Source organism: Meleagris gallopavo, chromosome 11, assembly GCF_905368555.1.
Source record: "Meleagris gallopavo chromosome 11, MGAL_WU_HG_1.1, whole genome shotgun sequence".
NCBI lineage: Eukaryota > Metazoa > Chordata > Aves > Galliformes > Phasianidae > Meleagris > Meleagris gallopavo.
The window spans coordinates 8,190,348-8,204,146 of NC_139414.1; the positions used below are offsets into that span (position 1 = coordinate 8,190,348).

The 13,799-nt window shown below is 41.4% G+C and overlaps 1 protein-coding gene across 2 annotated transcripts in view; it reads left to right on the forward strand.

Moving 5' to 3' along the window:
* The window catches only part of NYAP2 (neuronal tyrosine-phosphorylated phosphoinositide-3-kinase adaptor 2), a 122,468-nt gene that overhangs the window by 61,308 nt on the left and 47,361 nt on the right, over positions 1 to 13,799 (forward strand). For both annotated transcript variants that reach the window (XM_031555069.2, XM_085232966.1), the window contains exon 3: positions 6,163 to 7,260. In XM_031555069.2, the coding sequence (XP_031410929.2) occupies positions 6,163 to 7,260 (1,098 nt within the window). The remainder of the gene's footprint in view (positions 1 to 6,162; positions 7,261 to 13,799) is intronic.

Sequence of the window (13,799 nt, forward strand, 5' to 3'; positions counted from 1 at the left end):
TTCTACTGTGGCTTTGTGATGATGGGAGCCACTGTGCAAAGGTTGATATTAACAACAACAAAAAACCTTTCCTAAAACATTTTAGAGTTCAAACTGGCAAAAGACACATGTGAATAAGTGGCATTAAGGGCTGAAATGACATCCGAAGCCCTGGGGCCTGTGACAGAGATACAAATTAAACTCAGGTCTCCTGAGTACCAATCTCTTGCACAGTTCAGAGGACTGTGCCTTTTTAAATTCGGTCTCACTCAGAATATTCAAAATTCATCTTCAGAGATAATGAAATCAGGCCCAGTATAAGCACTGGTGCACAAATGCTCTTTTGATCAGGTGCACCTTTGAACAAGGAGCTCATTTCGTAAAAGCTAGTGGGGTTACTTACGGTCTTGAACTTACACCACACACCTGCATGCACACGTAGGTTCTTTGCAGCCCTAGTGCGGGATTTTCTCCATTCAGTTGTGTGCTGTAAATCAGGATCTGTGCATCTTTGGTTCACTACCCAGCAAGTTCAGGGTTTAATTAAAGAAATTCCATTTCCTTTCACTCCCGGAGGCTCTTTTTGATAGAGGTATCCCTCAAAATGCAGCATGATTAATTTCTTCTGCATTTAGAATAATATTTGTAAGAATTAAAAAAACTGCTAGGCCTCAAATCATTCTTTTATTCAGAAAGAAATTGAATGCTGTGGCCTCTTTCAGAAATTGAAAGGGAAGAATTGTATGTTACACGTATTTTTATTCTGTTTGAGTGAACAGTGCAATAAATCAGCTTGGTCTCCAAACTACAAAAGCTGGCAAAACACCTAAAAGATAGAAAATGACAAAATCCATTTTAGTTTTCAGATGTTTTCACTCATTCTTTATACAGTAAGCAACGAGTAAAAAACAATGTGATAACATATTTTCATATTTCACTCTCTCTTTAAAGAGAAAAAAAAAATACTGCAAGAGGATAGGATGGCAAGCAGAGTTCTGTATTTCCAAAATGAACTATGAAAGATGGATCATCTGAGCATGTCTGAAAGCTACGCATAACCTTTGTGCTACAAATATCTCGTTTCAAAAAATGTCATATTCTGCTTATTCAATGGGGTTCCGTAAGGCTATTTTAAGCACTGTGCCACTTGCTTCCAGATCAGAACTGAAGTTATTACTGCCAGCATGTTTGGTTTTCCTTTCAGTTTATTAGAGGCAGATAATTGCTTGGCACTAGATTGGCAATAAATATAGACAGTTGCTGCTCAACAGGTGTAAACTCAGTGCAGTTGGGCTTTATTTGCAGGGGTGGTAGTGCTTCCAGTTCTTCAGCTGTGGTAGGTTTGGCAATTAGGAATGCTGAAGACAGAGCCCTTAGCACAGCACCTGAGCAACAACCTGGGCAGCAGTGGCAGCGCCTGTGGTGGCTGCTGAACTGCCATCCTCCAAGCATCTCTGTGCTGTTGCCTGCAGCCCTGGCAGTGAATTGCCTTTGTGCTCTGCAATAAAAGCATCCACAGGGGCTTCATGAGGCAGTTTTGCATGACTAGCTAGGGAAGTGGCACCTGGCAGAGAGAGAAATTGTCCTCACCTTCATCTTACCATCTGACTTCTCAAGTGGTGAGAAAAATAGAGCTGAGTGAAAGACAAAAATCTCTCTTAGGAAAACCCTTATGCTATTTTGTGGAGAGGGAAGGGAGAAGGGAATTGACGTGATTGGAGATAATAAAAATCCAGAAACTTTTGTTTTGGGAGGAGAGGTTTTGAAAATATCCAGTTCAAAAGAAACTCTCCAAATATTGAATGTATGTGTCTCTGCAGCCTCCAGCTGATCACATCAGCTTGGTGCTCTCTGTTCCCCATCTCAGCTGAGGTAGTGCATGGGGACTGCAGGTAGTTGGGGAACCCATGGCCACCAGCTGTTTCTTACTGTCTGCAGGTTCTGAGAACTCCTTGTGGGCAATACTAATGCCAACTCAGTTTCACTATTTGTTTATAAGTAGATCAAGAAATTGACATGCAATGTCATGATTAACTGGGTCTTCTTGCCTGTGGGAATTAACAAAGAGCAAGTTTATTTCTAATTGAAAAAGCAATGGCAGATTTTTGCTACTCTCCGCAAAGAAAAACTCACTTTACAGACCAACGATAGTCCTTGTCTATGCCTCAGTATCCCTCAACTTATAGGAGCGCCCAGCTTGCTGGAGTAGATGAATGAACGATCCCTGGAGTGGAAGAGCTGCATCCTTCAGTGACAGCAGTGTCTGTCAGAGCAGCACCCTGAGGAAGCAAGATCCAGATCAGAGCCTATAGAGGTCCGCAGGAACTTTCATATTTTTCCATTTACCTTTGGCTCAGGCCCCATGTGCAATGAAGTACTGGTGGCAGGGTCTCAGGGTGGATTATCAGGGACAAACAAACTGGGGACATGGTAATCCATGTTGAAAAGCACTTAATTACCCCATATTTAGAGCAGATGACACTGCAGTATGTGTATCACCAATATGTCAGCATGGTTTGCTTTTCATAGGAGTTTATGTTCCCAGCAGGCACCGAATGCTTTTTCTGCCTGATAAATGTCAAGTACTTAAAGCAATCTTGCCTGTTCCTCTCAGGAGATTGCCAAATAATCTCCTTTCATTGGCTGTGGGCTCTTGCCAGGGCTTCAGCATTTGTGCACATTTATTCCTGCCAAATGTTGGTAACACAGGAGCTGTACAAATACTCCCTGCTCCTTTTGCTAGTTTTGCACAGCTCTGTTCAGTTTCAGGATTCCTATTTTTTCCTCTATTTCGGAGTAGAGCAGGAATTTGTGTGCAGGTGTTCCATAACCGTGGGTGCTGTGAATTCAGTCCTTTCTATTGAGCAGCATTTCAGACTAAAAACCTTTGTTCAATAAATATGGTGTCTTGCATCACAGCGTTCTCAAAGCTAATTCTATTCATCTCCTGAATGCCCCGCTGCAGCTGAAGGAAGTTCCCAATAGGTGTTGTGCAGCTCCTTTTTTCCCAATCATAATAAAAGATTTTGCTGCTCTATATCCTCTAGGAAGTCTTACTGCACCAAATGTAAATACTGAGTAGCAGATTGGAGGTAACTCTGTAAGGTTTAACAAGTATTTAAAGTATTTAGTTTTAAATTTTAGTTTTAAATTTTAGTTTTAATAGTGCAGTTTATCATGGAGAGAAAAGGATCTTCATAACATATCATCTCCCAGAAATAGATGCTATAATAAAGGAAACTGGCAGAGAAAGAATGCTCTGAATAGAAAGAGGAAAGCAAATCTTTCACCTTGTCATGTTTTATGCTGTGGATCATATGGCAGGGCCAGATCATTTGACCTTTTTGTTGATAATGTCACCAAGATATTTTAGGCTAATGCTACATATTGTGCAATGGCAGATGAGAATGCTATGTGTGTCAGTGCAGCAGTTAATTTCAAACCATGCAAAAATGCTTTACGAGACAGCAGAATGTCACTCATTTTTCCATGACATTTCTCATTTCCTTGTCTATAATGTAATAATGTCTGAAAGTTGTTTGTGTAAACCCCAGCGCTTCGGGAGGGGCATAGATCGCACAGCAGAACCTCATCAGCTTGCAAAAAAATGGTGAAAATAGAAGGAAGAAAGAGGCAAATGATATTTCTAGCAATCCTTGGAAAACATGGCGTTCCTAAACACTTTTATTTTTAAATAAACATCAGTTGAAACTAGCATTGAATGGCAACCAGCACAAGAGCATTTTTTATTACTTTGCTGTCAGTAACATTGCTCCAGATAAAAGATGGAAGAGTGGTGATACAGCTGTGTGACAGAGCTTAGGAGATGTAGATGACAGAACAGGGAACACGGATATACGAATGGCAGAGGAATGGGAATCACTTACATCTCACGTATATGTTAAGGATGTGCACGGTGCATAGGAAGCTGAAATCTGCAGAAAGCCTCTTCTTCCAAAACAGGTGATTTCCAAATGCAGCAAAGTCTGCAACCGGCTAGCTTTACAAACCAGAGTTCAGGTCCTGTGCAAAATGCTCAGCAGCACTCAGGAATTTTGTGCCAGTCTTATTGACAGCCTCTTCGTTTTAATGACACCAATCTGAAGAAGACTGCATTTGCCAGAGTTGTAAATCAGATTAAGAAATGTGTGGAGAGAGGACTGAGCTCAAGCTGATGTCAGTAGAACTTGTATGAATATGATATACAAATAACATATTAAATAGAGAATGGTGGTTTAGCTGGAAGCAGAGCAAGAAAAATCTGATCGTATTGTCAAATACATCAGGAGTAATATTTTCTGTAAAGCCCAAATGATTCACATAGCCTACATCTCATTCCCCAAAGTCTATCATAAGACATTCAAGAAAATTAATTTGGGTTAATTAAAAAGACAAATTTAAAGTACATTAGGATATATCCACAGAGTGAAAACTATCAAGCTACCAAATATGCTTATCTGTAGTAGCTTTTGCATGTCCCTAGCTTGCTCCAAAGTGGAGCACATTAATTGGAACCCTCATGAAACTATAATCTCATTCTTTGTGGGTTTTTTTTTCTTTTTTTCCTTTCATTTCTGGCTAGCTTTCTTTTTGTTTTTGCTCTCTTATACATTAGTTATATGTTAGATGCATGTTATTAATGAAGAGCAGTCCTGTTACTTCATTTGTAAGCTCACACGTATATCCAAGACTCCTTAGTTCCAAACAAGCCTGGACCTTGTTTAACAGCTGCCCATATTTCTATGCCTTTTAAAAAGTACTGAAGAATTATTTAACAAATAAAGCAGAAGGATGACAAAGCAGTAATGCTGGCCTTGAATCTTCCTCTGACACTGACCAAAGCTCATCAGCAAAATGCAGTAGTGCAGGCGCCTTCTCTGGCAGTGAGCATCCTAGCAGGCTATCGAAACACTGCCTTGCAGCTGGCAGAGCTACTGGCTTTGGGAACACACTGGAAGCTGTTTCAAAAAAAGTATTTTTAACTCTAAGAGTGCTGCTTGGTTGATTTAACATCAGATATTCACTAGCTGCTGTCTGATTGTTGGGTCAGCAAATGGGATCTAGAAATTCTCTGAATTCTGAGTTTGCAGCGATAGATCTGTAGCAGCAAATTGCATAGAGCAATACTATCTGGTAAGAACAGAAAGCTGCCATTCTAAGCCTGGCATGTAGTTTAGGAGTTTAGGAAAAACTTATCAAGAACTGTTTACCTTACAGGAATACAAAGTAGGCTCAGTATGCGTAGTAAATTTCATTTCTGAAGTAGTTTGTTGAATGCATGTAGGATAAAAACTGACTTCAGATAAATATTTGATGAGGTACTCTATTAACCCCAACATTTAGTGAGATATTTTATTAAGTATTTGTGCAAAGAGAACAAAATGAGTTTCATTTGTCTTTAATTCGTCAAAGATAATTTTAAGAAATCCTTAACCTTTTCAAATGAATTTCATAATAATATTTTGATTTCTAATTTCACAGATAAAATGATCTATTGTTTCTAAATAAGCATGTTTCAGAAGGATCTCAATCTATGAAGTATTTTGTTTCTCTTGACTTCGCTGAAGTCTTGTGTATTCATAGGATGAATTCAAATAAATGATTAGGATTATCCCAACAGGACATTTTGCAATATTTTTGTTAGCATTCCCTTTTCTTTTCAGTGCTGAGACAACTGTACTTTATGCAAGATGTTACTGTAAGCAGAAAAGTCTTGATTCATCAATGTGTTACTGCAGAATTGCATCACTGTCATTCCAGTGTGAATGTCCAGGATCTTAAGTGTTCTCTTACAGTCATAATGAGTTCATTTGGATACTTAATTTTATGTCTTTGGCAACTTTTGGGGTTTTTAAAATTCCACAGTGATATTTCAAAAGCATAATGACTAAAAATGGAAAGTCCTCCTGTCCCAACAGTTCGGTAGAGAACAGTTGTCTCAGAGGAGGGGAAACATTCATTAGCTGCTGACTATTGGAGAGTCACAACCTCTAGGAGGAAGATAAGGAGTGTTTTGAATAGGATGCTATTTTTGTAGCTTTGTACTGATATGCTACCAGAAAAGTCAGCAATAGGCTGGTCTCATGAAATCCATTCTAGAATTGTAAGACTGTTACAGAGATCCTATGTTTGACAGAGATTGTAAAATATTTCTGATGAATTTATATTTTGTTCTGTTCACAGTGTCAGCCAAACCAAGACCTCACAGTGATGAATATACAAAGAAGATTCCACCTCCTAAGCCGAAACGAAATCCAAACACTCAGTTAAGCACATCATTTGATGAAACTTACATCAAAAAGCATGGCCCTATGAAGACACCGCTCACTAGGGATGCGTCCTTGTCACAGGTCAGCAGTCCTGCCCCAGACACAGAAGAAGAAGAGCCTGTTTATATTGAAATGGTTGGGAATATACTCAGAGACTTCAAAAAAGATGAAGATGACCAAAGTGAAGCAGTCTATGAGGAGATGAAATACCCTATATTTGATGATGTAGGCCAAGATTCAAAATGTCAATGTGAATATGACCATCACACTTGTTCTTCTCAGTGTGCTACTCCCACAGTGCCTGACCTCGATTTCACCAAGACTTCAGTGCCATCTACTCCCAAGGGCTTGCTTTGTGATATACCCCCACCATTTCCAAATCTGCTTTCTCACAGACCTCCACTGCTGGTGTTCCCACCAGCACCAGTGCAGTGTTCCCCAAATTCTGATGAGTCTCCTCTAACTCCGCTAGAGGTCACAAAGCTTCCTGTTTTAGAAAACGTGTCTTACATAAAACAACAAGCTGGAGCTTCTCCATCTTCATTGCCACCTCATACACCAGGCCATCAAAAAATGGAGAAAGAGCAGATGGTATCTCATGGAACTAGCACCCCTGGGCACACCTCTTCACCTCCTCATCCTTCTACCTTATACAGAACACAGTCTCCACACGGTTATCCTAAAAGTCACTCTGCCTCACCCTCTCCTGTCAGTATGGGTAGGTCTCTTACCCCTTTAAGCCTCAAAAGACCTCCACCTTATGACTCTGTACATTCAGGAAGTCTCTCAAGAAGCTCTCCATCAGTGCCTCATTCTACAGCCCGAAATACATTGCAAGAAGGAGGAAAGATGGTAAATGTCTCAGTCAGTACCTACGGGTCATCATCTCAGAGCAGTTCCCGTTCTCGGACACCTACCAGTCCTCTGGAGGAATTAACCAGCCTCTTTACCTCAGGACGAAGTCTCCTGAGGAAGTCCTCCAGTGGCAGAAGATCTAAGGAACCTGCAGAAAGTAAGTTCTTAATACAATTATTTTTCTCATTCTTACTCATAGAATAACAACTTCCACTGTATTTTACTAAATCCAATACTTGGCAAAAAGCAAATACTGCAGAACTCTGAATTCCATATATAATTGTCTTGTAACTAGAAGAAAAATGATTTTATTAAAACTATGAATGTTGTTAAAGTTAGCGTTTCTAATCCTATATCTTAAAGATTTTTAAGCATGTGTACCACACTACAAAATCTTGTCAGACAGGTGTACAATTAATGGCTTGGTCTTGCAATAGGAGTCAGTTTTCATTAACTTTTCCAGTCATAGCGGTCCCGTGTGAGTTGGGATTTTCTCAGTATCTCACCTTCTCAATTTTGCAATGGATTTTAAGATGATTGTCTGAGCAACTTGTAGTGAAATATCTAGACAGTAGTTTCTTTGGGCCTCTACTGATCACCCTTAACTTTACCAGTAATCACTACGTATATGGTGGAAACCAGAGATACCAGCTTAAAGCATTCCTCCTCTTCCCACTGCCTCCTCCTGTCCTGTACCACAGAATATCTCCTTCAGCTTTGACAGTGAGACTGTGAGACTGTGAATTAATATGAAAAGCAACATGACCTAAAACACATTACCCACACACAGAGGAAAGGATGGGAGGAAATCGTGTAGAAAAACCTTAAGCCAATATTGACTTTGAGTACACTGTATCATAAAACCATTGTGCATTCAGGTATACACAAAGCACTTCTTCTGAGCTAGTGAAATATGGAAGCTCCTAATGAAATCAGCAGGAGTCACAAGTGTGAGTGAAAACAGAATCTGGCACCAATATTTCTCTTGAAAATAAGTGTTCCTGTTCAGTGGTCAAAAAGACTGTGTCTTGCAGCGGGACTCAGCCATAACACCTTTTGTCTGAGTGCAAAGTGTGCTCAGTATGCTTTCTCCTGTGACTTCCTTAAAATCACTTTATGACTTTGTAATCTAAATGCCTGCCTAGCAGAAAAGCTCTTTTCAAAAAACAACCGATTTTACATTTGTGTGAGTGCTACATTTTACCCATTTGGCAGCTATAACATGACAGACTGTAGTGGCTTTTGTCTGTTAAAAGAAAGTATTCTTGTTGCCAGGCTAATAAATTAATAGAGATCAGAGATGAATTTTCCACTGATTGCGTTTACGCTGCTCTGTTGCATTACTGGTAGCAGTGAGGTCAGGGCTGAACTTCATCACTTTGGGGCATACTCAGGGAACTCACAGCACTGCTCTGAGTATTCATGGACAGTCCTCGCCTGCTTTTCACCTCTGCTTTTCGATCACAGGCATCCCAGGCTGGTGTGGCCAGGTTACCTTGGTCTGCCTAATGCTGGTAGTGCAGAAGCTCAGGTGAGCAGTGGTTGATCACAGTGGTGACAGTGGGTGCCTGTGGTACCAGTAAGTGCATTGGCATCCTTCTAACACATCTCCTTGGTAAGCAGCTCACTTGAGTCCTTTTTTATGAGGGATGTGTTTTGGCATTTATAAATAATTGTGTAGTGACGTGGTAGAGAGATTTTAGCAAAGTGCAGACAAGTCTGAACATTCTTAAACACAATTCTTACAGATAAGTCAGTAGAAATTCTCTCTAAACTCCAAGCTATACCAGAGCTAGCGTTGAGTCTCATAAATGTGATGATTTCATGCTTACTGATGTGGGCAGAAGTACTAGGTTTGGAAACTATGGAAATACTTGTGATGAATCTGCCAAGTCCTGGGAAATTTCAGGAAATTGATGTGTGTCTTTCTCATACATAACTCCAAAAAGATCTCTGTATCCCACCTCACTGAAATAGAATGCAGACTATCAAAGGATATTTCAGTGATATATTTAAAATAAATCTTGCCCTGTGGATCTGTATCAAGAACAGCTTTCTTATTGGTCTTTCAAGGAGCATTCTGATTCCTCCTTAGGAAGTAGAAATGTCCTTGTCACTATTAATAGTAATGTAATTGGTAATGGTAATACAAAAGAGTCATGAAATAGAAACGCTGTTCACTTGTTTTAGGGACAAAGCATGCATTTTATAAATGGAGACTAGTGGTGAAAAGACTCTGGAGCGCAGCTGTGTTGAGTAAACGAACAGACTGCCCATCTAATCTGATTGTAATTCATCTGGTATTTACAGTATGACTTAATCTCATGGGATTACTGCACTGAGGAAGGATCAGGTTTGTGCTCAGATATTGTAGAGGTAGAAGACCTTTTAAAATGCATTGAAAACACATATAGGGCTAACATTCCATGTCCTGCAATTTTGTATTGAAATGGTCTACCATTAAAAAAAAAAAAAAGAAAAAAAAAAAAGCCACACCTAAATTGTGGGATTTGAAAGTAGAATCCACCAAACTGTCACATTTATACACTGTGGTAATATGGAGTGATAGCGAGTGTAGACTGGACTAATCATAAGATGTGATGAAGAAATCTTGCTCCTGTAAATCACACTGGAAGCTTCAAGTAATTCAGTTTTGAATTAGTTTTTTAAGCTATGGGAGAGCAAATGCATAGCATGGGACTTGCAGGGACTGCCATGTTTTTATACTTGTCACTTCAGTGTAATTTGGTTTCAGCATAAAGAACAAATTCCAGAATCCAGAGGCTAATAAACAAACAAAGCAGAAGCTAAGTGGCTCTTATAAAATTGTGCTAGGAAGCTAAGAATATGTGCTTCTAAACTATGAAATTATTCTGAGCACATCTTATTGAATCCTCTAAGATTCAACCCCCTGTGACTTGTCTGAAGCTCTCACTGCCATATGCTAGTCCCAAAAAAAGCACAATCCTACATTTTATATTCAGCTGAGTGTATTTGGAAAATATTGCAGCAGTTACAGAGAAAATTCTCTCTCATCTTTATTGTTATTACTGCAACTGACTTTGTGGAAATTTTGCACTTGAGTCCAAATTCAGAATTTATTCACTGTCTTTTAGTTTGTAGCAATTTTGAGTGGGCTTCTTTTTGAGGAAGGAGACTGCACAAAGCTTATTTCCTCTGAGTTAAAGCTGCCCTACTCCTCCTTTGTGTATTATTTTCTTTGTTCTGGCATTTTCCCCTTATTTTCCCCTTCCATTTTATTACTGTAGAGTTCATTGGAATTAGATTAGTGGGAAATTGGGATAAATCAGTGATACAAAGGAGACTGCGACCTTAGGGCCACATTATCTGAAGATAGGAGATTCTGCTGAAGCCTCAGCCCTGTTACTGAGCTCACTCAGCATCCGCTGGCTGCAGCTGTGATGTGCATATCTAGATTTTACAGGCTGTTCACTTATTGTGCTGTGTTCCAGCAAAAGTTCTCTTGTGTGCTGTTAGCATCTTAAATATGCATTGAGGCACAATTATGAAAGTGGAGAGAGAAGAACAAAGGAAAATAAATTGTAAGGCCAAGTCAGAAATGAAAATGTGGAAGATGATCACAAAGAAAGGCAGAAAAATGGAGAGAAACCTACGGAAAACTGAAGAAAGATGTCAAGCATGAAAATGTGAAGTAGAAAAGATAAATATTATTATTCATCAGTACATGTGTGAGGTAACATGGTTGCATGCCCAAACAGTTTGCAGAGCCCTACAAAAACTGATGTCAACCTCAAAGGCTAAGGGGAAGCTGTTCAAAAGGTATCTGCTTCCATCATCTGCTTTCCTTGTGGTACACTGCAAACTTTTCTAATGCATTTGGAAGATGTGTGTGCCCACTGTTACGTGCTCTGTTGAACAAGATCCCTTTGCTTTCAGTGTATGCACTGTCTGTATTACCCATGTCCTTCATAAATATGGAGAGAGAGAGAGAAGGTAAGAACAGTGTTGAGATTTTTGGGGATATTTGCTATTTTTTCTGCACTACAGAGATGTGTATCGCTGTGGGAAAGTATCAAACTGATGCTTTTGCATGTAGGCATACCCACACATTGAAAAGCAAAACATGGAGAAGCTGCTGGTGCGTATCTAAACTGCACTTACCCCAAGGCAATACAGTTTTTCTGGGTGAAATGACTGTGAACCCTTTCCAGGGTTGACCAACCCTCTCTGTCTGTGTGTTGGTTGTTTTCATTTGTTAAAACTTCAGTTTCCTCCTAACTTCCTTGGAACTTCATGTCTGTTTTGAGCTAATTTTCAAGTGTTCCTCCTAATGAATTGCAGAACATCTCTCTGTTGCGTGTTCTGTTTCTGTCCATGACACATAAGATTAGCTCACACAGTGCAGGGCAGCTTGGTGCTGATTCATGAGCTTTGAAGGGCTTTGCACCTTGTTTTGGTTTTTGCCTGCAGAGTTTCACTCTTGAGCTTTAGTTACAGATAGGGAGGAAATCTGTGAATGTGCTACTTTGAAAATTCAGTTGAAATGATTACAAATTGGGAAGACTTAAGATTTCTTGTTCCTGGCTGGCGCTCACTGCATTAGGAATCTAAAATATTTTATTATAAACTGACAAAAAGTGTGTAAATGGAGTGAGGGAGAGGGACAAATGACTTAACTTGTTAAAACCAACTTCATATGGCTGAGGCCCTGCTGTTAACAGTTTAAAGTTTTTTTCCACTTTTACTGCATCTTTTCTTGTTATTATTTTATGTTGGTGTTTTCCAGGGAGCTAGAAAACAGGCCTGGGGTTCCTTTAGGTGAAGTATGTTTGAAAAAGAGTTTGGGAAATGAGTCAAGTGAAAATTCTTCTTATGTGGTTCCGTGATTAAGCCTCCACATCTAAATTGTTTTCTTCTTGACAATCTTACAATGCTCTGCTCGTGGACAGGAAAACACCGGGGTTTTTATAACTTAATGCAGCTGCATCACAAAGCTGTGGTTAGCCTGAACTGACCGAGAGACCTTTTTAATGTCTGTGTTCATCCTCTGCAATTAGAACTCTTAGTTCTCCTCTCTTGAACAGCGGCATTTTTACCCAATCTTTCACAACGACGCCTCCTTTGCGGAAGATCCTCCCACGCGTCCGAAACGCGCAAACCCAGAGCCAGCCGACAAGGAGCGTCCCAGTGGCCCCTGCTCTGGAGGTGGAGCTGAAGGAAGCTGCCCCAAAGGCGGCCCCGCGGCTCCGCCCGAGCTGGGCGCTGCAGCCGGGTAGCGGAGGGAGGGGCTGCGTGCAGCGGCCGCAGAGGACGCGCAGCGGCACCCGTGGCTGCGCCGCTCCCTAGGCGCCGTGTGAAAGTCCCTCCCGAGTCGGCGGTGGCCGAACAACCTCAGGCACGGCTGCCACGCGGTCGGATCATGCAGCAGCAGCAGCAGGCGGGGAAGTGTTCACTGTGTTCACTGCCCGACCCTCAGAGTGCCAACGGCAGTTAGAGGGTGCGAGTTCTGGAAACAACCTTTTTGAGCAGCAGACCTTATCCACACCCTCTGTCCTTTCTTTACAGCGGGATCCCTGGTTGAGTTTGTATTTCATGTCTCAAAAGGAGATCTATCACCAATTTTGGGATTTCCCATTATTTACTGACATTGAAAGATTTCCCCGTGCCTTCTCTTTGGTGGGAGGAGCAGTCCCAGCTCTCTCCTCGTAGGAGAGATGCTTCTGTCCTCCCAAGAGCCTGGCTGCTGTTCGCTGGGCTCTTTGCAGTGTGCCCAGGTGGGCTCTGTTGTACTGGGGAGCCCAGACCTGGACGCCGGTTCTCACCGGGGTTGAGCGGAGCAGAATGGAGTGATGACCTCGAGCTGCTTCTAATGCTTCTCCTTTTGCAGTCCAGGGAAGCGATGTCTGTAAAGCTGAGGCAGAAGAGCTGTGCGGTGCCTCAGCCTTCTCTCCTGCCGGTGCTTTCTCATTCCCATCTCCAGCCCTCAGTGCCTCTCGTGTGCCGTGTCCCCCAGTGACAGACACCTCATGTGTCTCTGGAGGGACCTCTGACGTCTGGCGTTCCTCAAGAAGGATCCTCGGAGGCTCGTAATCCGCTCGCAGGACTCTGACATCTCGCATAGGGCTGGCAAGGTCTCGACGTCTTGTGTTCCAACAGTAAGACGTTGACACCTCGAAAGTCCCCAGCAAGACTGAAGGTGGGCTGGGTGCTCGGGGCATTGCTAGGCACCTGCCCTATTGTAAGCCCATGGGGTGACTGTGACTCTCTGGTGACACCACAGTGCACACAGGTAGATGGAGATTTGCTTTCTGGTAGTTGTTGCGTTAATAGTTTTGCTGTTTGTTTGCCAGAGTCCACCCACAGACTTTCACAGGGGCTGTTTCACAAATACTGAACATTAAATGATTGTTTGAAGCATCGGATGTAACAGATTTTAGATTGCTGTTGATAAATGCACCAGCTGTGATAGCTCTGGTATAGGATATAACAGCTGTGATAGCTCTGGTATAGGATATAAAGTAAATGCTATCCCAGGTATTCCTCACCGAGAAGTACTGGGACAGTGCTTACTTTCCCTTCTAACCTTACATGTTCCTCTCAGCAGTGACTGACTTTTAAAATGACTTGAGAAAAAAGTACTATGGTAAAACCATAGATTGGCTTGGGTTGGAAGGGGCCTTAAAGGCAGTATAGTTCCCACCCTTCTGCTGCAGG